The 26,888-nt window shown below is 34.9% G+C and overlaps 1 protein-coding gene across 5 annotated transcripts in view; it reads right to left on the bottom strand.

The window, feature by feature from the left end:
* KLHL8 (kelch like family member 8) overlaps positions 1-26,888 on the bottom strand; it is a 51,702-nt gene that overhangs the window by 7,679 nt on the left and 17,135 nt on the right. For 3 of the 5 annotated variants that reach the window (XM_061191559.1, XM_061191560.1, XM_061191561.1), the window contains exons 2-7: positions 20,451-20,815; positions 9,934-10,482; positions 9,341-9,527; positions 5,493-5,636; positions 4,447-4,558; positions 71-239 (exon numbers count right to left, since the gene is read on the bottom strand). In XM_061191559.1, the coding sequence (XP_061047542.1) occupies positions 71-239; positions 4,447-4,558; positions 5,493-5,636; positions 9,341-9,527; positions 9,934-10,482; positions 20,451-20,663 (1,374 nt within the window). In that variant the 5' untranslated portion in view covers positions 20,664-20,815. The remainder of the gene's footprint in view (positions 1-70; positions 240-4,446; positions 4,559-5,492; positions 5,637-9,340; positions 9,528-9,933; positions 10,483-20,450; positions 20,816-26,888) is intronic. The other 2 variants (XM_061191562.1, XM_061191563.1) reach the window with 2 other exon arrangements.

Genomic DNA, 26,888 nt, shown 5'->3' on the forward strand with positions numbered 1-26,888 from the left:
CAGACCTTTCCTTATTTGGTTAGGGATGTGACACAATGCAATCCAGTGAGCAAGCTGCCACATAACTTACCACAAGAGCCACAGAGCCAACTCCTCCACGGGGAGTATTCATTGGTGCCACTGTACTCCACTGATCAGACTCTATGTCATATCTCTCAACATCATTGAAGCAAGTGTTGTCATCTAACCCTCCAATTGCATAAACTGGGCCTCCCAACGAGGCCAAGGCAATTCCTCGCCTGCAAAAACAATAAAAGACACTTCAGCATTCCGATTTGTTTCCAGAAAAAAGGTAGCAAAAAAATTGTGCTAATGCACCCATTTATCACATTAAACGTCAATGTGGCTTTTCCCCGTTATTTTTAGATTTATCAAAGCTTCTGAATAGATGGCTACAGGGTTGCCAAATTGTGCAAGTCTTTGTGAACAGTGCCCTCTGGAGTTTTATAATGCATAGCCTACACAGGTTACTTTAAACTTAAATGAAATAATAAAGGAAAACCCAACAAAATACTATAAATGGAGTCCAAAACATTCAGTTAGTAAAACACTCAGTTGCATAATTAAGAGACTGATGAACTGACAGAGATGGTTTGCTACAGAGGTCAGAAGTCAATCTCATTACTAAATTCATATAATTGCAGAGCACATTTTGTTGCAGTGTTTCATTACATCACACAAAAGAACATCAATTTTATATTACAAGCTTTATATCACACTGCTTAACTTCTGAAGGGCACTTATTTATCTTGGAACAGAAGAGAGCCCATGTTAAAAGCTAATTCATCATAATGGTGATTGAAAAAAAAATTATATCAATTTCTTAAAAAACACTGCAGCAATCAAAAGTTGAACTATTCTAAAATTTATCTGTCACTGACTTGGTATATACTTTGGATAAAGTGTATTGTTTAAACCTTTACTACCTTGCTTCTTCATCTGTCACCCATTTGAGAAAGCAGTAGACACAACTGATATTAATTTGTCAATATAGGTAAGGCACCAAGAACAGTGACTGGCCCATATTCAGTGCTGTGTATTAGCTATTATTATTTCTGGAGAGAGCTGCTGCTCTACTGAGATTCTAACTCTCAGTTTACCAAAAGAGTATCCTAGGAAAGAATTCTTAAGGATAATGTTGTCATTCATTTTGTCTCCTTAACTTCTTTTCCCTTGAGTATAAAGCAGTGACTTACAAAATACTGTGGTTATAAAAACTTTCAGGTGTGGGTGAACACATGCATGTACACTCTAGAATATACAAGTGTTATATCATGGCAGAAGTGAGTGTGCCATATAATTCCCCTCTCCCTCCACCCCCTAAACCACAAGACCATAAGACAGTATTGATTATTTCTTACTCCTCAAAACTCTCTTGATTTTTGTGACATCACATGTTTGAGTTTCCTCCTCCATTACATCTCTGGCTGGTACTTTTCCGCTTCCTTTACCAGTGCCTTCTTCTCTATTCTGTCACTGAATTATGAAGTTCCCTAAGGCCTCTTATCACCCTATACTCTCTCTGTAGGCAATTTCATTCTTTCCATGGATTTATGATAACTCTAATATGTATTTCCAGACATATATACAGCTTCTACTTCAAATCTGTGTGTCTGGATCTTCAACCTTAACTTTAATCTGAAGTGAAACTTACTGTCTACCTCCCTGTGCTAGGCAGATTTTAAGATGTCTTCCTCCACAATATTCACCCTCTGGTTTTACTCCTATGATTATGCTACGTTACATGGCAAAATGGAGATTACCTGAATGAGCTTAATCTAACCACATAAGCCCTATAAAAGCAGAGAGGTTTCTCCAGCTGGTAGCAGAAGACAGGTCAGAAACTCAAAGAATGAGGTGGATTCTGCAAGTCGCTGCTAGTTTGAAGATTGAGGGGAGCACTTGGAAAGGACCTCAGAATGGCTTCTAGGAGCTGAGAGTTTTTACTGGCCTACAGCCAGTAAAAACAAGAAACTCGGTCCTTCAATCGCAAAGAAATGCATTCTATCAATAACCTAAATGACCTTGGAAGTAGTTTCTTCCCCAGAGCCTCCATTAGAGCCTACAGCCTACACCCTGATTTTGGTCTTGTAGACCCTAAGTGGAAAACTCAGTTAAAGTTGCTGGACTTCTGACCTATGGAACTGTGAGCCAATTAATGGATGTTGTTCTAAGCTTCTAAGTTTGTCATAATTGGTTACACAGCAAGAGAAAACTAATATACCCATTAGAAGACAAACAAAAACTTTATCCTGTACACCGTCTTGCTTTTCCTAATGCAGAAAGTCACACCACTATCCATATCCAGTTGTTTAAGCCAGAAACTTAAGGATCATCTTAGCCTCTACCTTATTGTTCTTTTTACCTCCCACATCTAATTATCATAAAATCTTGTTGATTGTACACTTCTGAACTCTCTCACATATGTCCTCTTTCCTCTATCTCAACTTCTACCACTTTAGTCCAAGCCACCGTTATTTCTTCGACTAAAAATATTACAATAACCCTTTTGGTTTCCCAGACTGTTTTCACTCTGGTCTTCCTCAAATACATTCTCCACTTCATAGCAGAGGATCTTTGAAAAGAGAAATCTGATTCTATCACTCCCCTGCTATCAAAAAAAAAAATGTGTGTATTTCAAAGCACACCAGATTAAAAAATCTTGGCAAACTTGAAAGGCCTTTATTTTTTGTCTGCTATTTCAGCTGTATCTGTTGACACTATCCCCTTTGATCTGTCAGCCACACGGGACTTCTTTCATGCTCTCTGCTCTCATTCATCTCCAGATTTTCAAAGGCTCTTCATCTCTTTCCATCCACCAATCTTACACCACCCACCACTTAATCAGTCTAAATTCTTTTGTTCCTTCAGACCTTAGGTTAAATGGGACTCCACTCTCAAGCATTCTTTATTTATGCTGGTGCTAGCATTATTACCCTTGTAATTATGTCTTTATTTCTATCTTGCCTTTTAGAATGTAAGCTCTACGGAGGTAGGGACCCTGTCTTATTTATTGCTGTATCTTCAGCACTTGGTATATCTTGCAATGGGCACTTAACCAGTATTTGTTGAATAAATAAATCAACCCCTAGAGATGCTCTGTTAGGATGATGGGTTTCAATAAAACCATACCTTGAACAAACATCAGTATCCATTTTAGTGAAAAGATGAAAAAGAAAAGGGGGGAAAAACAGAAAACCACGTATTTAACATGTGAATATTATTTTGGAATGCACACTGAAACAATGATTTGGGGGGATACAAATTATAAAAACAAATAACATGAGAAAATAATTGCAGTTCTATTATTTTTTATACAGTTGGAAAGCTATTGTAGTGCTCAGGGTATATTTTAGAAGATTAAAGAAATTCAACTGCTATTTTGTTAGACAAGTTTCACTCAATTCTCGGCTAAAAACCAGCTTAAGATGATAAAGAGGCAAGAGTATAAAGATTAAAAATGTACTTAAGGATTTTCTCCCCCATTTTAATTCATGTGTTAGAATTTAAACTGTTTGTAGTTACCATGTAGCATAAATCAAGCCCTACTAAAGTATTAAAATGTCATTTATAGATAAGTAGCGTATTTTAAGACTAGGTTTCTCCCACTAAGATTCTTTCTCCTCATGAGTGAAAAAAAAGCCAAAAATCTTTTCAGCTGAACTCTCTTCACATTTCCATCTAATTTTTCATACTTCTAACACACAAGAAAACTCAGTTTAAAAATACTATGTTAAATTAATCAAGAATAGAAAACTAGATGTCAATGTATCCCCATGTGCAAAATTATCTTCAGTTGAGCACCACTAGTACATAGGAACACAACTATTTTTGAAACTTTTCTGAAAATTTAAAATTATTTCAAAATAAAAAGTCAAATAAATGCTCAGGTATGAGTCAAAACTATGACAATCATTATCATACTCAAAGACATGATTCTATTCTTAATTCTCAGGAAAATTTTAAAAGTTATAACGAAGCATCACATTGGATGCTTTAACAAAATATGTTTAAGAAGGTATTTAGGGCTTCCCTGGTGGCGCAGTGGTTGAGAATCTGCCTGCCAATGCAGGGGACACGGGTTCGAGCCCTGGTCTGGGAAGATCCCACATGCCGCGGAGCGACTAGGCCCGTGAGCCACAATTGCTGAGCCTGCGCGTCTGGAGCCTGTGTTCCGCAACAAGAGAGGCCGCGATAGTGAGAGGCCTGGGCACCGCGATGAAGAGTGGCCCCCACTTGCCGCAACTGGAGAAAGCCCTCGTGCAGAAACGAAGACCCAACACAGCCATAAATAATAAATAAATAAATAAATGAAATTAAAAAAAAAAAAAAAAGAAGGTATTTAAAGTTTCTAAAAATATAGAGTAAAAAATTAGCCCTTTCAGTTATAGGAAGCTTTCTTTATTTTCCACCAACAAATCAAAATAAATGTCCATGCTCATCTACCTCTTTGTGTTCATTGATGCCTTCATCATCCATTTATTAGTGAGAGGATCAAACATCTCCATACTACCTAAATGTTCATTTCCATCATGTCCACCCACTGCGTACACTTTACCTGTCAAGTAGAGAAGTATTTTCATTTGTTTCCAAATAAATAAATTTATATATAATCAATATATAATTAAAATAGTACAATAAATTAACTTTCAACAAGTATTCTTCTGTTCAACATTATGATCAAGTCACTTCAGTAGTCAAATGAAAATAAATGTAAGCTTCTACTTAATAAAATGCCCGAAACATGCTGTTTTACAAGTTATTTAAATGTTCAAACATTATCCCGCCCTTAGGTTTCCCAACTTTTTATTACTTAGTAGATGAAATCACTAATCATCCTTGCAAAGAATGTTTAATAAAATGAAAAAATGCTCTTGTATAAAGAAAATATAAAACTCTTAATATATCAAAACTTTTCTAAATGAAACAAATAAAAATTGGAACTATTAACATACCAAAATGGTAACTGTAACTATTTAGGTGTCTGGGTTACGGAAGATTTTTGTTTTTTATTAAAATATGTTTTCATATTTCCCCCCAAAGCATTTATACTTTTATAATTGGAAGAAAAGTGACTTTTTATTCTCCTAACAATTTATCCATGGTTCTGCAATTAATTCATTTTTTGTAACCAGGTAAAAAAACCCTCATTTCAATAATAATAATTAGATAGGTATAGAAAAAAGTTAATATATATTTATTATTTGGGTTCAATAAATATTTTTCTTTAGTTTGGTTATTTTGTAAATATAACTCAGAATAGTTTAACTCCCTTTTCCTTAATACTCATCTCCTGTTAAGCATCTATATGCAAGAGACTGTACACTGAGCATCTATGGGCATAAAGCAAGTAAACATTCACCAAATAACTTGATATACTGAAACATATTTTATAATGTAGGAATTTTCTTATAGAAAGAAATTCTCAAAGTTCAAATACTTAAAAGACCATTGTGGTGACACGATGTGATTTAACACAAAAGCAGACCCACCTTCCACTGAGATTACACCCACATGTCGCCTTCGACTGTTCATTTCTGGTCCAAAGAACCAACTGTTTTTGTTGATAGAATAGCATTCGATACTGCGAAAGGGGTCACCTGATCCACCTCGACCACCTACACAAAATAGCACACCTAAAGGTAAAGCCACAAAATAGAGGTTAAAATCACAGCTCCCCTTTTTTTTTTTTTTTTTTACAGCTTACTTTATTTCTATTTTTTATTTTTTGGCCATACCACACGGCTTGTGGGATGTTAGTTCCCTGACCAGGGATTGAACCCAGGCCCATGGCAGTGAGAGCATGGAGTTCTAACCACTGGACTGCCAGGAAATTCCCCCTAACTAAAAAAAAAAAAAAAAAAGATAAATAAGTGTGGAAAAAAACTTAGGAACTCAAAATTTTGATTAACGGGAATAAAAAAAGTTATTTGGATAGCATTTAATGTCATTATACCACTAAAAATCTAATTTTCTTTTTTTGCCCCTCATTTGAACTTTTCAAAGAATAGAATACATCAGTTATCTCAGCTTGTTAACATTCCACTATAATACGGTTGAGATCCTCACCCACCCTGAAAAATTGCTCTTGCTAGTAAGGTCATTACAAAATCCAACAAACTCATAAAGTTAATTTCTGACTGAATACAATTACAACATTTGATATACTGATCACCCTAGTTTTTTTGGAAACTCCTTAACTCTTGATTTCCATAATATCAAAGTCTCCTTTTCTCTCCAATCATTTCTCTCTTTTCTATGTTTTGTTTCATTCTCAGCCTACTTCTCACATACTTCATGCTTACACAGGAAAAGTTCAATCCTTCTACTTAAAATTCCATCTGTATCATAATGCCTTCCAATCTACATTTCTAAGCCACATTTCCACTTGATGTCCCAGAGGCACCTCAAACCCAACATAAAAGATCTCCCTTCCTCACCCACCTAAACAACCTCTTCCTTCCCTGAGGTGTCCTTTCTCTCCCTCGCTATTCCCACAGCCACTGTTAGTTCAGGCCCTCATCAGCTATTACTGCAAAATCTTGTTCTCTCTTATCACTTAGTACTCTTTTGCTTTCAGACTGTCAACTGAATAATCTAATTAAAAGGCTCTTTCAACAGCTTTTCATTACCTGCATCACTAGTTCTTAAAAATTTTATTGAATGCCACTAAATTGTACATTTAAAAATGGTTAAAATGGCAATTTTTATGGTATATGTATTTTACCACAATTTTTTTTAACAAATCAAAACTTTATTCTGGGGACTTCCCTGGTGGCGCAGTGGTTAAGACTCCACGCTCCCAATGCAGGAGGCCCAGGTTCGAACCCTGGTCAGGGAACTAGATCCCACATGCTGCAACTAGAAGATCCTGCATGCCGCAACAAAGATCCCGTGTGCTACAACTAAGACCCTACTCAGCCAAATTTAAAAAAAGAAAAAAAAAACTTTATTCTGATTCAGAATCATCAGAAGAGATATTTTATAAAACAGAGATTGCTGGGCCTGACCCCTCCCCCACCAAGAGTTTGATTCAGTGGGTTTGGGGTAGGTCCAAAATTTTGAATTTTTAAAAACTTCCCAAGTGAATGCTCATGCTGCTGGTCAAGAGGCCACCACTTGCTTCACACTATGAGAACCACTGCTCCACAAGATAAAGCCTTAGTAGAGCATAAAGGCCTTGCACTGCCCAACGCGATTTTCTCCCTCTCTTTCCCTTAATGTTTAAGCTCCTGCATCACCCATATAGTGATCATCCTTAACGTTCTGATAACAACTTTTGGTAACTCTCATTCATGTAATATACAGTATTGAAATGATTATGCTGATATCTGTCACCAGAGTCTAAGCGAGATTAAGATAGTGTGTTAAGCGTTTATGCACTAATAAAGACGAGCACAGTGCCTGGCGTGTACTAAACATTCAATATATGTAAAATAAACTGAATACCCTTTTCTTTAACTGGCACCCAGAAAAACATCTATTTATTATTCAAAACTAAGACTGGGGGTTATTTTCTCTATAAAACCTCTTCTGTCCCTTCCAAAGTAAAAATAACCACTCTTTTTGCTTCCCACTATACCTTTTGATTATATCAAAGTACCTTTAATACTTTATCACATTTACTTATTCATATGTCTATTTCCCTAGATCAGACTGAAAGTTCTCTCAAAATAGGAACGGCTATAGTCTATTTGTGTGTTTACATTTCTAATGCCTAACCCAGAACCTGGCACATAGTAGGCACTTAATATATGTTTGCTGAATGACTACATACATGAATGACCAGAACTGCTTGTGCTATCTTTTCCAACCAATTCAGTGTTTTAAATCAGAGAAATTTAAAGTTGAAAGAGACTTTAAAGATCCTGCAGTCAAAATTATTTATAAACTGAGGCCTTCAGAGATTAAGAAATCTGCCCTAAATTACAGATGTTTTATGGCACAGCTGGAATTATAATCCCAGAATGTAATCCCAATTATTGATTAGATTTTATTTAAGTGGACCCTAATATTTCAGCTACATAGGTCACCTAGGAACATGACATGGAAGGAAAAAAATTAAAATGAAGTAAAAAGATCACGACACAAATCCTTTCTCCACTGTTCTGTGTAGCCTTGGGCATCCTTTCAGTCCTCTGATTCTTAGTTTCCTCATCCATAAAATGGAATAACACCATCTTTCTCACAATAAGGATCAAATCCTTCACTAACACCTACTTTATAAAGTTCTTGCAATCATGTAAGAGATCATGTGTATGAGGGTCTAATACATTTGTCATATAACCTAGACTGCCAAAATCTCTGAATTCAAGTCTGAATCTGAAGAATTAAATACCTTGACTTCTTGAAACAGGATTCACAACTAAAAAAATCTACACTTCAAAAATTTAATACTTGAAATCAACCTATAAAAAAGGGAAAAATAAGCCATCATGTTAAACTATTTAGAAGAACTACTTCTTCATAGGCAGATCTACAACATTCAAATTTTCTTTATACTATCTAGATAAAGTCCCACTATTCATTACCATGTACTGCCTTTTGTTGTTTTTAGGCTATTCCACGGATCTCTCTTTATTTAATAACCACATTACGTCACAGCAGATGTACAGGAAGTCTCTGTTCAGAGTACTGATTCCAGAATTCACTGACCACATTTATTCTCCCTTATCTCACAAATATATTCTTTATAAAGAGTAACATAAGTGAACATAAAACTATTTTCTCAGGAAAATATGAAAGTCTGTAAATTATGGCAAATAAAGGCGAAACTACATGCCTCAAGTATAAGAGCTTTATATTCTGAGAGTTTAATGTGGTCTGTTATACTATTAACATTAGATGTATTAAGTACCTTTCTTTTGATGTGATAAAATGCAAAAACAAACATTTAAATATGCAATATGTGTTAAGCTCCATGTTTAGTACCAGGGATACAAAGTTATTAAGATACCTACCTGTCTCTGAAGGGCTCAAAACATGTCAAATAAATTTCAATGCAACATAGTAAGATGTGCAAACCAAGTGTCATTTAAGCAAAAATGACAGAGGATCTAATTCTGCCTAGAAGAATCAAAAAGACCCCCAAAGAAAAGATATTTCAGCAGTCTCTTCAGAGTGTAGAGGTCTTGTTACAGCTTTTTAAAAAATTGGCTTATTGGTAAAACTATCTGAAATCATGCACAGTAAGAATTCATATATAACCTTACTTGCCAATTATTACTTTAAGACAATCAGATACTAATCATCTTACAATTAGGTTTGGGCAAACATAACCAACCCTCAAATACAACAAAATTCCTTACAGCAGAGTTGATAAAATGAGTAATTTAATTACCAGCAGTATGTTTCCTTGGGGTAGTCCGAATGGAGTATTCAAAGTCAGGTACTGCTCTGCTACTCAAGTGAAGGTGGTAATTTCTTGCTTCATCCAATAAATCTCTACATTTTAGATTTTGTTTGACAATCTGTTCTTTTGCCACAACACCCATAAGAAAATCAACCGGCAACAGCGGCAAACGAACCTAAGATTGTGAATAGTTGCAGATATAAAATTCAAGTTGCAATTGGACAGTTCATTCTTTACTTTCACTGAAGCATGTTCTCTTTTTAAAACTCATTTATTACCTTCTAAAATCTGAATGAAGCTCAATGTGCCAAGTTCTAAAGCAATTTCCAGTACTGGTCTGTACTAATGATATCTCAAAGGGATTTTTTAAATATTCAGGTTAAAAAGCAGGTAATAATCTTTCTAATTCAAATAAAACACATTCAGACTTATCCTTAAATGGTATAGTAAGTAGGAAAGAGTCAAAGCCATTTTCACATCATATTACATCAATGGATAATCTACACTTTTTATGATAAATGGAACATGCTGATTCGCTTTCATATCATTTCATTTCTATACACAATCTTATTCATCCCTACCTGTGCAAGTGTTTCATCCAACCATTTGGAATGATGCTGAGGATTGGCAAGAAGCCACTTGATGGCTGCACTATAGACCTGCTTTTCATTCTCAATATTTAGATCACTGGAGGACAAAAGCTTATGGAGATGCTGGGGTGACACACTTACAAAGTCTTCACACTCCACCACTTCAGGAAAATGCTCACAGGCATACTGATCCGCCATGTCCATTAAGTCTATTCGATTGTGACTTTCTGCAAAGGCTCTTACTGCCAGACAATTGGAGGGATGAAAATGTAACTTCATGTATTCACAACAAGCTCTAGCCACCAGTTCAACCTGTAGAATACAGGCTGCATATAAGAGAGGCTGGACATTGTCAACAGTCAAAGTGAGTCGTGAAGAATAGACAAACTTTACCAAGTCTTCTATTGCATCACCATCAAAATCTCTGATCTCAATCAGTGTTTGCTTGGCTTCAGCCATTTCAGAGAGAAACATAGCTCTGAAGTAGGGAATAACACAAGCCAATACCAGTTTGTGACAAGAGATTAGCTTTGAGCCAACCTGTTCAAAACAAAACAAAGAGAGACTCAGTTTAATATCAAAATTAGCCTGAGATCAGCATCGAGTACATGTTGTATAGCAGGGATAAAAACTCCAGACAAGTTTAGTGTATTTGTTTTAACAATGTAATCCTTTGTCACTTACTTTCAATCTAGGCCAATTTCTTAAAGTCAGGCAATTTTCTTCTTCCAAGTGAGAGTCAAATCTTTTATACATGTATCTATAACATATATACCATAAACTATGATTTTTCTGTATTATCTCACATTTCAGAAGCATTTTGTGAATTAATGAGGCTAATAGCAAACATCACCTAGCACTTACTATGTATCAGGCACTATACTTTTTTTTTTGGTCTAAGAGTCCCTTCTTTTTTAAAAATTTTTTTTCCAATTTTATTGACATACAATGTTGTATAAGATTAAGGTATGCAGCATTATGATTTGATATATGTATATATTATGAAACAATTAGCACAGTAAGTTTTAGTAAACTATCCATCACCTCATATAATCTTTCTGATGAGAACTTTTAAGATCTACTCTCTTAGCAACTTTCAAATATACAACACAATATTGTTAACTACAGTTATCGTGTCAGGCACTATTCTAAGTGCTTTTCATATATTAACTCACTCGATTGTTCCAATGCCCCTATGAGTAGATACTATTATTATCCACAGTTTATCAGTGAGAAAACTGAAGCAGAGTAAACAAATCAATGTTAGTATTTACTATGAGCTTAACTGAAGTTTTTTCATTTCCTATTCAAATCATTTTGAAATGATATTTTATAGAAATGTAATAAAGAACACTGAAATCTCACCACTTTGTTGAAAAATTAGATTGCTTCCAATAGTCTGCCATTACAAACACAGTAGTGAACTTTGTTGTAGGAGAATCTTTGTTTACATTCTCTATTATTTCCTAAAGATAATTTCCTAAAAATAGAAATGCTGCTTCAAAGGATAAGTACTATTTGGATACATACTACTAAATTGTCCATTTCTGATCCGTTTACAATATTTGTGCCATATTCTGAATGTTATCTTGTTAAGAAAAATCTGCCAATTCAATGTATGAAATATCTCATTGTTTTACAAGTTTACTTTTTACTAATATGATTGAATCATTCATAAATTTTGGACTACGTGTATTTCTTCTAAGAACTCTTTCTATGACTTTTTTTCTCATTTGTAAGAACTCCTCAGACATTTAGAATATTAGTCATTTGTCATATATACATTTCAAAACTTCTCTTTTATTAAGTATGCTTCAAAATTTTATTCACTCCCTATGGATTTTTATATAATCCAATCAATCTTTTTCCTTATGACTTCTGCCTTAGGTGCTATGCTTGAAATGGGAATCATTCTAACAGTCCATAAATATTTACAGGTATTTTTTCTAGTTTTATGTTTTTCACAAATCTATTTCCATCTGGAAGTTTTTGGTACTGAGAAGACAGATATCTTTTTTTATTGATGTATAGTTGCTGTACAATATTATATGTTACAGTTATATGTACAATATACTGATTCACAATTTTTAAAGGTTATACTCCATTTATAGTTATTATAAAACATTGGCTATATTCCCCGTGTTGTACAATATATCCTTGTACCTTATTTTATACACATAGTTTGTACCTCTCACTCATCATCTTTTTAACACAGTAGTTATCCAGTTTTCCCAGCACTTTATGTTAAATAATCAATAAGTACAAGTAATAGGATAGTAGTGTTTTAGCAATTATCCTGTTTCCATGTAACATTTTGATTATGTAATACACTTATAGTTGTGTTTCATTATTTGGGAACTAATTTTAAAATAAGAACTCCTAAAGAAAAAGGCCTGAGGAACGTTACAATGTATAAAAGGTTTTGCTTGTAAATGCTCCTTACCCAGCTTTTTTCACTAATGTAGAGGAAGAATGAATATCACTTATTTCAACAAGTACAAGATGATTGTTTCTGTTGGTTATACTATATTTACTTTGTCAAAATAATTTAGAAGGCAGGATTTAGAGTCTACTGAGATTCAAGTTGTAAACTATACTACAGCAGAAAGCTTGGCATGTTCTCAAATTCACGTTAGCCCTAAAATGGGATCTGAAATCTGATATTAAACATTTAAAAAATAGTCTAAAAATATCTTTTTTTTTTTTTTTTTGGATCATCTGCATTGGCCACCACTGAGATTTAGTTTCTATGCAAATATTTGTAAATCTCACATGACGTAAACCTGCTCAATTAAACTACTTACAAAGACTCTATTACATAATAGTACTATAAAATAAGGTACTACAGGCGCGGCCAGAAAGGCGGCTGCCCCTCGCCTGTCACGCACTGCACGTTTGTTGGGAAACTGGTGCTAAACCATTCGTAGACTGCTTCTGGGTCGGGGTTTTATAGGTAGCAGAGCAGCTCCCTCGCTGCAATCTACTGAAAGTCAGCCCTCGACACAAGGTTTTGTGGTTTTTTTTAGTTTTGTTTTTTTTTTAAGTACTACAAGTTTCAGATAAACATCATTTTTACAATGCCTTCTCATCCACGCTGTACAAATCAATGGCCCTCAAGCTATTTTCATGTTGTTAATAAGGCTCTGTCCCTCTATAACTCGTTTAATTTGATTCAAATAAACTAAAACGTGTATATTTAATACACACACACACACAAAATCATACCGTTATGCACCGTTTCAGAATAAATACCCATCTTCTAAACAAGAAAATTTTAACAGATATGTTCACAAATTTGGGGGAGAAAGTTTATAAACTGGTAATTCCCAGTTAAGGCCCTCATACTGTTTAATGATAAAATGCAAATTTATTCTTGTATGAGAATAAATTCTCATTGCCTAAAATCCTTCGGTAGGAGTGACAGTGATTTAAAATGCTTCCTTACTCCCCTTGGACAATTTAAAGTTACTGTTATGGACTATGGCTGGTAACAGCTGTGTTTTCAGTTTTGTACTGAATTCTGGGAACATTGTTTTTGATTGGAATAAAGGAATTGATACTTGGGTGTTAGAGTTCTATAATGGCTGGAGATTTTCTTTTGTTTTCTAAGTTTTGTGAAATGTGGGGCTAATGCAAACTAACATTTTTGTAAAAATAAATAAATACCCATCTTAACTTTAAAAAGATCTTTGAGCCTTATATATGAAATAGGAACATCAAAAATTTGGGCTTCTATGCATTCATTAACTTTCCTTTGACACTATGTAGTCTCATTATGTTCTTAAGAGTTTATTTCTAAATTTTTCTTCTCTGGTACATAAATATAAGTATCAATTACCAAAAATATTTTATCAGAAATTTTAAAATGAAAGAAATCGAAGTCTAAAGACTAGATGTTTAAAACTGGGTGAAAAATACACAAACTACAAAATATTAGACATTATTATACCATTTAAAATCATATAAATACTACAGCATATGTCCTTGATACTAGGAAATTTTCTAATTTACATTTTTATTAGGTAAGTGAACATATGGATAATTCAAGATGCTCAGGGGAAAAGAAAACATGTCAAGCTTTAAACCCAAGTAGTGAAATATGGAGAATATCAACATTAACATAATGATCCTTTATTTTTTAACAAAAGCTTGAAATACAAACTGCTAATCCAAACCTTGAGTAACTGTCCATGGATTAGCCAATAGGGATCAAAATACAATGAAACAGGGACTTCCCTGGTGGCGCAGTGGCTGGGAATCCACCTGCCACTGCAGGGGACACAAGTTCGATCCCTAGTCTGGGAAGATCCCACATGCCACGGAACAGCTAAGCCCATGAGCCACAACTACTGAGCCCATGTGCCGCCAACTACTGAAGCCCGAGCGCCTAGAACCTGTGCTCCGCAACAAGACAAGCCACTGCAATGAGAAGCCCGCACACTGAAACGAAGAGTAGCCCCTGCTCACCGCAACTAAGACCCAACACAGCCAAAAAAATAAAAATACAATGAAACAAAGGCTTTTGGATTAGTAAGGCACCTCACTTCCAACATGGGGATTTAGTGGGGAAGAGTACATGGGGAAGTCAAGCATCCTTAATTTTTATTGCTGATTCAACACTTAGGTCCAACCAAAAAAACTATATGACATACTAAGTAGAATTCTATTTGAAAACAATAAATGACCGTCTGCTGAATTATGAGGTAAAATGAACAATGACATTTAAAAAAACACTAAACAAAGAACATTAAAAATTCCATTAAGGGACTTCCCTGGTGGCGCAGTGGTTAAGAATCCACCTGCCAACGCAGGGGACATGGGTTCGAGCCCTGGTCCGGGAAGATTCCACATGCCGCAGAGCAACTAAGCCCATGCGCCACAACTACTGAGCCTACACTCTAGAGCTCACTAGCCACAACTACTGGATCCCGCGCGCCTAGAGCCCGTGCTCCACAACAAGAGAAGCCACTGCAATGAGAAGCCCACACACCACAACAAAGAGTAGCCCCCGCTCACTGCAACTAGAGAAAGCCTGCGCGCAGCAACAAAGACCCAACACAGCCATAAGTAAATTAATAAATAAATAAATTTATATATATAAAAAAAAAATCCCATTAACTATCAGCCCTGACTTTCAAAAGGAACCTATCTATTATCTTACATTAAAGGTCACTTACTTTTCAAGTTTTCTTTTTTCCCCTCAACTACAATATATATTTAATGTGTAAAATCAAGAAAATACAGAAAAATATAAGGGAAAAAATTTACTCACAATTCAACAAATACTGTCAACCTGTTGGCATATTTCCTTTTAACTTTTTCCCATGCATTTTGAAACATAATAGACTGTCCTGAACTTCGTCACCTTTTCCTAAGTTTCCGAAAACTTGCAACTCTTCATGCTTATTCTACACAGTGGATGTAACACAGTTTATTTATTGATATCAGCCATTAAGACAACTTTTCCATATTTTAAATATAAACAGTATCTTCGAACATGAAGTTTTTTCAGCATTTCAGAATACTTCCTTAAGATAAAATCTGAAAAGCAGAATTAATGAGTCAATAAATATAAGCTTTTTACAGCTCTTGATACATACTGCCAAACCATCCATGAAAAACAAGGAATGAATTTACATATCCATCAGCAGTGTTTGAGAATAACCCCTTCATCAAAATTTCAAAGCAATAAATAATGTTCAATATGTTGATAACTGAAGAATTTTTCAACTGTTTTACTTCTTTGACATTTTTAGTACTTTAAAAAATCTGGCTATCCCGTGAACTATTCTTTTGCAAACTGTTGTTCTTACATAGATTTACTTCATTTCTAAGTATTAATTGTATAATCCCATTACCATGGATTGTTGAAAACAAACATACTAAAATTTTTTAAATCATTAAAAACTAAAGTATATATCAGGTTGAAATGTTTACAATTATGCCACTTAACAGTAACTCAAGCTAAATGTTTGAGAACGATATTGAAATAAATGTGTGGAAAACACACAGAACAGAAATAAAGACTGGAGGAAAAAAAGCCTATATACCCAAGTCTCCTTTTATGTACATTTATAAGCTGTATTCTAATTTTTCAGCTTAATCCCTTGTAATTTTGCCCTTTTATCTCAATTAGCTACTCTTTTTCAATAATCCACCAATTTTATTCAGTCTGAGTAGCCATAAACATGTTTAACTGCCAGGTCAAGAAGGGGTTAAATGTATAAGACTCAATGTCTTGGCTTGTAGTGAATTACCATATCACAATGCCTAGTCACATTCACTGTTCTACAATCCTATCTCACTATGTTTACTTTAAAAACCTGCACAATGAAAATAATAATTTTTAGGTAGCATTTTGGGGGTCAAATAAACAAGGATCTATGGGTATAAATACTCAAATATCCCTTCTTCTGAGCAACATTAAAAAAAAATCAAAATACTGACTTACTATTTGAATGGACAAAAGTAGAAGTGATCATTTTATTAGACTTCTTAACACAGAATGCTTAAGTGTTAAATATAAAATCACTTTCTCGGGCTTCCCTGGTGGCACAGTGGTTAAGGATCCGCCTGCCAATGCAGGGGACACGGGTTCAAGCCCTGGTCCAGGAAGATCCCACATGCCACGGAGCAACTAAGCTCGTGCGCCACAACTACTGAGCCTGTGCTCTAGAACCTGCGAGCCACAACTACTGAAGCCTGTGCACCTAGAGCCTGTGTTCCACAACAAGAGAAGCCACCACAATGAGAAGCCCGCACACCACAACGAAGAGTGGCCCCCGCTCACCGCAGCTAGAGAAAGCCGGCGTGCAGCAACAAAGACCCAACACAGCCAAAAATAAAATAAATAAAATAAATAAATTTATATTTTAAAAAAATCACTTTCTCCTTTATCATTTCTCTTTTATTAGATTATGCCTGCTCTCCGGTCAGGAGTTAACTGCTACATTTATAAGGATAACAATTTTATAACTTCTACCTCTTGGAAGTATACTACTATAATGCAGTTCAAATACTTTGTTTCTCTGCAATCTTTCAGAGCACTTATTCTTACCTGATCTGTTGAAAGTTTTGACAGCAAATAATTATAACAGAGTCTTGAACGTGTTCATTAGAATCCTATAAATACTTGTTTTAAAAAAAAAATCACAGAAACGTGCACTTTCAAAAAAAAAAAAGCCAAACAACATGACTGAAACATAATCAGTGGTGGCATCAAGAGGTGATGTAAGGGATTGTCCTCCTCTAATAATCTCTATCAACTTCTTGAGGTAAAATTAACTATGATCTTTAACAAGGATAATGACATTTCCTCAAACTACATAAAGCATAAATAAAAGCATCTTTGTAGATGCTACTCTTGTTGATCTATGACGTATAGTTTAAGCATTATGAGACCTATGCAATACCCCTTTCAAGACAATTTCCCTCTGCCTTTTCCCCACCAAATTGTTGGCCTTAAGAACCTTCCCCCACACATAACTTTAGAGCTGCTACTAGATATATTGTTTTAAAATATTTTCACTAATAAATATACATAATAATATATAAACAAGTTTTACCTTTCCCTGGAATGACCTCAAGATTATATATAATCTCCTATGTGAAGCCTTTCCAATCACCTCTCAGACATAGTTAACAGATCCTCTCCTATGCTTCCATAAAAATATCACAAAATGACAATCACTAAATTGTATGTTAGTTAGCTGTGTATGTGCCTATCTCCAGCTAAATTTCAAACTCCCTCAATGCAAGTACAGCATATTATTCAGATTTATTTATACTCTCCATATACTAAGGTAAGACCTTAGTAAATATCTGTTAAATGAGTTTGTTTTTCCAATATCAGTGCTCACTTTGGAATTTAAAAACACACTAATGGCCTTACATATGAACAATAAAACCAGTTTTGATAATTGTCTTTCTAAAATGCTTGTCCTAAAAGCAATAATGACCTAATGAAGCATACTAATAAAAAAAGGAGATGAATATACCAAAGTATAATCCTCAAGGTTATAAGAATGTAAAAAGTGAAGTTTATATTGAACAGAGCATTATAAACTATCCATAATCCTACTTGGTTTAGTTGTTCTGTGACAGTTAAATTCTGTAAGTTTAAGAAATGTTGAATTAGAATTAAGAAACAAATCCAATAACAGACCTGCTAAAAGATTAAGCTACAATTCTTTCTAATGATAAGAACAGAATATACCATAACAGCATTATCTAATCCTTTTGGAACAACAAGAATAGTACACATAATGATCCTAACAGCTGATTATTTATTGAATATTATGTACTGAGCACTGTTATAAGGACTTCACATGTTATCAATTCACTTATTCCTCACAAAAACCTAATCATCATCATAATTTTACAGTTGAAAAAATAAAAATGATAGCTCCTTTAAATTAGTGAAGTTTCTCATTCCTAAATGACTTCTATCACTGCTTCAAACACAGTAATTTTGGGTTTCCACCAAAGATTCTTTTTTCTTTTTTCCACCATAGATTCTTCTGAGGTTTTCACTTCAACCTATTGCTGAAGTTACCCAATAAACAAAGAAAAGTTATGAGATTAGTTATCACTTGCCCTAAAATGGCTGTATCCTTACTTTTCACTTAAGAAAGTTTACATGCAGTAGCTAGTAAAAATTATTCTAAGATCCAATTATAAAATGTATACAATCAATAATATTCTATTTAATTATTTTCTGACATATATTGATATGATGAACTGATAATTTATTAAATTCAAACAATCTATTTTACATTTTTATTTTTGCCAAATCCAGTGTGGGTCACTGAATTTCATACCTGCGTTGAAAATTAGAACAATGGCATTAGATTAAACATAATATACTATACAAATCAGGTGTTCTACACCTACAGTTTAGGTCTTCCTTCATTAAAATCTATACATGGCTAAACTTCACATAAAGCTAGTAAAATTATTTAATAGTTTTCTTCTCAATATCTTAGTGTCCTTACATATTTGTAGGTCCTAACTAAAAGTTTAAGTAAACAGAATGTAGGTCATTTATTTACAGTATAACACTATACTCCTGGGCATTCTGGGCCTAAAACTCAGAATTTATGCATTCAGTTTACAGACTTTTGCTGAGTGTCCCTGATCTGATTCTCTAAGGGTGTCCTCAATCCTCACAACTCTGAGCTCTAAGAACCTGACTGATCAGGAGCAGAAAGCAAAATCTAAAAGATCCCAAAGTGGCAAATCTCATGTGGAAAATGCTGCATGTATACACATAAATCCTCAAAAGAATTTAATATTACACTGAGAGATAAGAATAGTAAGAGGTACTTTAAATGAGCTATGAGAAACAATTAGAACACAGGCTCTTCAACACTGCTTTATCAATTTTCCAACTTTATTAAAACTGTCCTTTGTAGCAGAGCAACGTGATCATATAGGCCTTAGACAAAGTTTACTAAAGACTTTTTCATCCAAGTCTAAAAAACACTCTACTCCACTATCAGGTAAAAATAAACAATCTCACTTAAAGACGGTAATATTGAAATAGAGATTAAATTACAGGCATATTTTGGAGATACTGCAGGTTCAGTTCCAGACCACTGCAATAAAGCAAATATCTCAATAAAGCAAGTCACACGAATTTTTTGGTTTCCTGGTGCATATAAAAGTTATGTTTAGACTAAAAAACGCTAACCATCACCTGACAACTCAGGGCTGCCACAAACCTTCAATTTGTTTAAAACAAACAAACAAAAAACACATTATCTGAGAAACACAATAAAGCAAAAAAGTGCAGAAAAACAAGATATGCTTACACCAGAACAGGAACACACAGTAAAACACTAGTGCAGCTACATATACAACCAAGAATTCTGACTTCTAACCAACATCAAGAGAAGTGAATACATCAAGTTGTTTTTTTTTTTTTGGCTGCGCCAGGCAGCATGCAGGATCTTAGTTCCCTGACCAGGGATCAAACCCATGTCCCCTGCAATGGAAGCATGGAGTCCTAACCACCAGATTACTCGGGAATTCCCAATATCAAGATTTTTTTAATTCACAAGTTAAAAGCTAATTCCCTGGCGGTCCAGTGGTTAGGACTCCACGCTTTCACTGAGGAGGGTGCAGGTTCGATCCCTGGTCAGGGAACTTAGATCCCGCAAGCCATACGGTGCGGCCAAAAAAAAAAAAAAGCTTATCTGGTCAACAGCAATTTATCCATTTCACAAATAATAACTATTTGTTGTTTCAGGGCTCCAGAACTTTCAGAAGTGAAACTAAGAAATAGTGAATATCAACATTTAATTAGTATAATAATTTTATCTTATGCTAGGCTCCCTTTACTTACCCTCCCTTATGTCCCTTCCCCTTCAATGTAAAAAAGGGTTGAAACTAAAACCATTCTGACTATAATAAGTAAAGCACCAAAAATTTGCCTTGTGTGGTTATAGAAACCCTTATTTTATATAATACACTGAAGAGGTTGAGGAAAGAAAAAAAGACAGTCTCACCTTCAATGTGATATCACAGAGTTCTCCATTTTCATAAAACTGAAGAAGAGAACCATGAAAATCTTTCCAAGCTTCATTTGCTTCAAAGATAAAGGAGTCTTCTCCATCACCATCACCAAGTGAAGATCTGTTCTTTATTTGCTGGTGCTGTTGCCTTTTCCCCTTTGTGAAGCGATTCCTAGCTTGTTTTGCATTCATAGGTTCTGAAGCCATTTGTAATACTCTTCTTTTAATACAGCTCTCTTCTCAAACATCCCATTTATTCTTTTGTAAAGGATGGGGAAAAGGCAGAAGGTAGATGCAGTCCATTAAACTTCAGACATTTTTCAAAACCTACTCAACTGCCATTGCCCAGTTAGCTGAGACTGAAAAAAAAATAACAAAACACACATAAAACAACCACTCAAAAAATGATTACTAGAAATTATAGTTTACCAATACCATACATGTAAAATGACCATATAAATCATTGTTGAAAGAAGAACAGGTGACTTTGTATTTTTACACTAAATGTCACATAAGCCACCTTAGCTAATTGTATCAGGGACTCCTTTAAAATCTAATTGGAAAATTGTGGGAAGATGGTGGAGTAGAAGCACAAGGAATCTGTCTCCCACATAGACAACAACTGCACTGACAGAATCTGTTTGATGTAACTATTTTGAAACTCTGGAGTCTGCTGAAGGATTACAACTTCCAGAAGACTTAGTAAATTACAGTTGACTTTGGTCAATTTCAGCTCTGTGTACAGTAGCAGCTGCCCACCCTCAGCCATGTGGCAAGCAGCTGTGCATGTGTTTCTTGAGCAGCTTGCACAGAGTTTGCAGGAGCCACAGTAGGCAAGAAGGACTCTATCCTCTGAATATCAGGGATCTCTCCTCTGATTGCTCACTACTGTTTCTGATCACAGAGGTGCAGACAAAGAGGTGGCCAGCCACTGTTATTGCACCTCCTCCCACTGTTGCAAGCCCCTCCCTCCCATCTGAAGTGACTTCCAGGATATTTTAAAGGCTGGTGCCCTTTACCGCTGCATTTTTCACTATTTCCCCTTTTGGGAGTAAGACACTAAAGACTAAGACATTAAAAAACAACTGCATATACAAGGAAAATTAGAAAGTGACCATGCATGCCCAGGAAAAAGCTCAGAAAAGACCTGAGAAGACTTTAAGTTTAAACCTCAAGCTGATCTTCAGCATAAAGATAGCCCACAACAGTTAAAAAAAAAAAAAAAAAAAAGCCAAACAATAACAAAAAAAACAACAAACCTTAAGGAATAGGGAAAAATCTGATTTTCAGAGTTACCACATTATTAGACTCAAACGTCTAGTATTTAACAACCGAAAAAAATCACAAGGCATACAAAGAAACAGAAAAGTATGGCCTATTCAAGGGGAAAAATAAATCAACAGAAACTGCCTGTGTCTAGTAAAAAAATGCCATTAGTTCTTTTTCAAAGACTTTAAAACAACTGTCTTGAAGATGCTCAAAGAACTAAAGGAAGATGTGAACAAAGTCATTTGTGTTAACAAAATGGAACTATCAATAGAGAAACAGAAAACCTAAAAAGGAACCACAGAGAGATTATGGAACTGAAATATTAATAACTGAAATTAAAAATTCATTAGAGGGGGGCTTCCCTGGTGGCACAGTGGTTAAGAATCCGCCTGCCAATGCAGGGGACACAGGTTCAAGCCTGGTCTGGGAAGATCTCACATGTCATGGAGCAACTAAGCCCGTGCACCACAACTACTGAGCCTACGCTCTAGAGCCCACTAGCCACAACTACTGAAGCCCACGCGCCTAGAGCCTGTGCTCCGCAACAAGAGAAGCCACCGCAATGAGATGCCCGCGCACCACAACAAAGAGTAGACCCCACTCGCCACAACTAGAGAAAGCCCATGTGCAGCAATGAAGACCCAATGCAGCCAAAAATAAATAAATAAATATTTTAAAAAATTCATTAGAGGGATTTGAAGGCAGATCTGGGCAGGTAGAAAAAAGATTTAGCAAAGTTGAAGCTAAGACGATGAAAATTATCAAGTCTGACAAACAGAAAGATTGAAGAAACATAAACAGCACCTAAGGGACCTGTGGGACAACATCAAACAGATCAACATACATATCATGAGAGTCCTAGAAGGATAGAAGACAGAGAAGGGGGCAGAGAGAATATATGAAGAAGTACTGGCTGAAAACTTCCCAAATTTAATGAAAGACATGAACATAAACATCCAAAAGACTCCAAAAAAGATGACCTCAAAGAGACCCACACCAAGACATATTATAATCAAACTTCCAAAAAGCTAAAGAGAGAATCTTGAAAACAAGAAGAGAAGTGAATCATCACATACCAGTGATCTCAATAAGATTATCAGCAGATTTCTCATCAGAAACTTTGGAGGCCAAAAGACAATGGGTGGATCTGTTAAAAGTACTAAAAGACAAAATGTGTCAATGAAGGATCTACATCCAGCAAAACTGTCCTTCAAAAGTGAGGGAGAAAGTAAGACACACCCAGATAAACAAAAGCTGAGGGAGTTCATGATCACTAGACCTGGTCTGCAACTCAAGGGAGACCTACAAGATGAAAGAGATGAAAGAACACTAGACAGTAACTCAAAGCCATATGAATATAAAAGTAAATACATGGGTAATTAGAAAAGCTAGTATTATTGTAACAGTGGTTTGTAACTGTACTTTTTATATTTGAGAGACAAATACATTTTTAAAGAATTATTAATGTAAAAAGCTATTTTACTGTAATTTTGCTTTATTACACCAAATCATGTTTCCTACATAATTTAGAATACTTAAAATAATAAGTAAAAAATAGAACTTAAATAAAATTGAAATTAAACAATTTCAATAATTTGAATTTTTAGTTCATGTTTTTAGGCACACAATGTATAAAGATGTAATTTTGTGACATCAACAACTGAAAAGGGTAGAGATGAAACTGTAAAGAAGCAGAGTTTTTGTCTGTTATTGAAGCTAAACTAGTAATAAATTCAAATTAGAGTATTATAATTTTAGGATGTTAAATGTAATCCTCATGATAACCACAAAGAAAATGCCTATAGAGTATACACATAAGAAAATAAGAAAGGAACTTAAACATTTCACTACAAAAAAAATCAACTAAACACAAAAGAAGACAGTAATACAGGAAATGAGGCTCAAAAAGCTCTAAGGCACATAGGAAACAAATAGCACAATACCAGAAATAAGTCCTTCCTAATCAGTAATTACTACAAACGTCAATGAATTAAACACTCCAATCAAAAGACAGAGATTGGCAGAATGAATAAAAACACATGATCCAATTATATGCTGTCTACACAAGACTCATTTGAGATCCAAAAACACAAACAGGTTGAAATGAAAAGGATTGAAAAAAATATTCCATGCAAACAGTAACCAAAAAAAGAGCCAAAGTGGCTACACTAATATCAGACAAAAATAAGATTTTAAATTAAAAATGTTACAAGAAACAAAAAAGGACAGTATATATTAATAAAAGGTTCAACACAGCAAGAAGATACAATTATAAACATTTACATATATGATGACAAGTCATGAAAACATATGGAGCAAAAACTAAGAAATGAAGGGAGAAACAGACAGTTCTACAATAACAGTTGGAGACTTCAATACCCTACTCACAATAATGAACAAAACAACCAGACATAAGTATGGAAACAGAGAACTTAACACAATAAACCAACTAGATCTAACAGACATATACAGAACACTACCCAACAACAGGAGAATACACATTCTTCTCAAGTGCATGCACATGGGATGTTTTCTAGGAGAGACAACATATTAGGCCACAAATTAAGACTCAATAGATTTTAAAAGATAGATATACCAAGTATCTTCTCTAACCACAACACAATGAAGTTACAAATCAATAACAAAAAAGAAAAACGAAAAGTTTACAAAATTGTGGAAATTAACACAATTTTAGACAACTGATGGATCAAAGAAGAAATCACAGAGAAATTAGAAAATACTTAGAGACAAATGAAAACAAAAACACAACATACTAACACATGAGATGCAGCGAAAGCTAAGCTAATTTCCCACTAAGGGGGAAATTTACAGTTTTAAACACATCAAAAAAAACCCCAAAACATCAAATCAACAACCCAACTTTAAAACCTCAGGAACTAGAAAAAAGACGAATAAACTAAACCCAAACCTAGCAGAAGGAAGTAAATAATAAAGGTTTGAGCAAAGAGAAATTAAACAGAGAACAGAAAAACAATAGAGGAAAATCAATCAAGCCAAAAGTTGGTTCTCCGAAAAGATCAACAAAATTGACAAAACTTCAGCTAGACAGACTATGAAAAAAAGAGAGGGACTTCCCTGGTGGTGCAGTGGTTAAGAATACGCCTGCCAAAGAAGGGGACATGGGTTCAATCCCTGGTCCAGGAAGATCCCATATGCCGTGGAGCAACTAAGCCCGTGTGCCACAACTACTGAGCCTGCGTTCTAGAGCCTGTGGGACACAGCTACTGAGCCCGTGTGCCGCAACTACTGAAGCCTGCACGACTAGAGCCCATGCTCCGCAAAAAGAGAAGCCACCGCAATGAGAAGCCTGTGCACCGCAACAAAGAGTAACCCCTGCTCGCCGCAACTAAAGAAAGCCCCACGCAGCAACGAAGACCCAACACAGCCAAAGATAAATAAAACTGAAAAAAAAAGAAAAAAAGAGATAAGCCTCAAATCACTATATTCAGAAATGAAAATGGGGACATTACTATTGATTCTAAAGAAATAAAAAAAACTATAAGAGAAAATTATGAACTGTACACCAACAAACTGGATAACCTAGATGAAAAGGACAAGTTCCTAAAAACACAAAACCTATTAAGACTAAATCACAAAGAAATAGAAAATCTGAATAGACCTATAACTTGTAAAGAGATTGTATCAGTAATCAAAAATCTCCCAACAAATAAAAGCCCTGGACCTTATGACTTCACTGGTAAATTTTACCAAACATTTAAAGAACTAATACCATTCCTTCTCAAACTTTTCCAAAAAATTGAAGAGGAAGAAACACTTCCTCACTGATTCTATGAGGCCAGCATTACCCTGATACCAAAGCCAACAAGTGTTGGCAAGGATGGGGAGAAACTGGAACCCCTGTGTACTATTGGTGGGAATATAAAATGGTACAGCCACTGTGGAAAACAGTGTGGTAGTTCCTCAAAAAATTTAAAATAGAATTACCATATCATGCAGCAATTCCACTTCTGGATATATATCCAAAATAACTGAAAGCAAGATCTTTTTTTTTAATTGAAGTACAGCTGATTCACAATGCCATGTTAGTTTCAGGTGTACAGCACAGTGATTCAGTCACATATATACATATGTATATAATAGATATTCTTTTTCAGATTATTTTCCCTTACAGGTTATTATAAAATACTGAATATAGTTCCCTGTGCTATACAGTAGGTCCTTGTTGGTTATCTATATGTTAATCCCAACCTCCTAATTTATCCCTCCCCCCCCTCATTTCCCCTTTGGTAACCATAAGTTTGTTTTCTATGTCTGTGACTCTGAAAGCAAGGTCTTGAAGAGATATTTATACACCCATGTTCATAACAGCTCTAATCACAATAGCTAAAACGTGGAAGCAACCCAAGTGTCCGTAGACAAATAAACGGATAAGCAAAATGTGGTATATACATACAATGAAATATTATTCTGCCTTAAAAAGGAAATTCTGCAATATGCTATAATGTGGAGGACCTTGAGAACATTAAAGATATTATGCTAAGTGAAATAAGCCAGTCAAAAAAAGATAAACTGTATGATTCAATATATGAGGTACAAGTAGTGAAAATCATAAAGACAGAAAGTATAATGATGGTTGCCAAGGGCTGTGGGGAGAGGAGAATGGGGGGCTTGTTTAATGGGTACAGAGTTTCAGTTTTACAAGATGAAAAGAGTTATAGGAATGGATGGTGGTGATGACGGCATAACAATGTGAATGTAAATAATACCATTGAAACATGCACTTAAAAATAATTAAGATGGTAAATTTTATGCTATGTGTATTTTATCACATTAAAAAAAATCTAATTTGAGAATAATTCAATAGCACATGACTTTCAGGATGTGGAATGCACTATCTCCAAAAAGAGAGGCTATGAGCTAAAAATTTTAAATTTAAAGACTATCCGATGATGCAAAGCAAAAATAGAGGGTATTTTGACTGAAATAGGTTCATCCTAGATTTTGAGGTCAGATCATGGTTCCACCATTTACCAACAGAGTAACCTTGGGCAAATGACAATCTGCTTAAACTTTAGTTATCTCCTCTGTGAAACAGAGAAACCACTTACCTTACAGAAATATTCTGGGGGTTAGAGATACGGTGTTGCTAAACACATACACTTGCATTATAAAAATCTCATT

The sequence above is a fragment of the Eubalaena glacialis genome, chromosome 5, assembly GCF_028564815.1.
Source record: "Eubalaena glacialis isolate mEubGla1 chromosome 5, mEubGla1.1.hap2.+ XY, whole genome shotgun sequence".
NCBI classification, from domain to species: Eukaryota; Metazoa; Chordata; class Mammalia; order Artiodactyla; family Balaenidae; genus Eubalaena; species Eubalaena glacialis.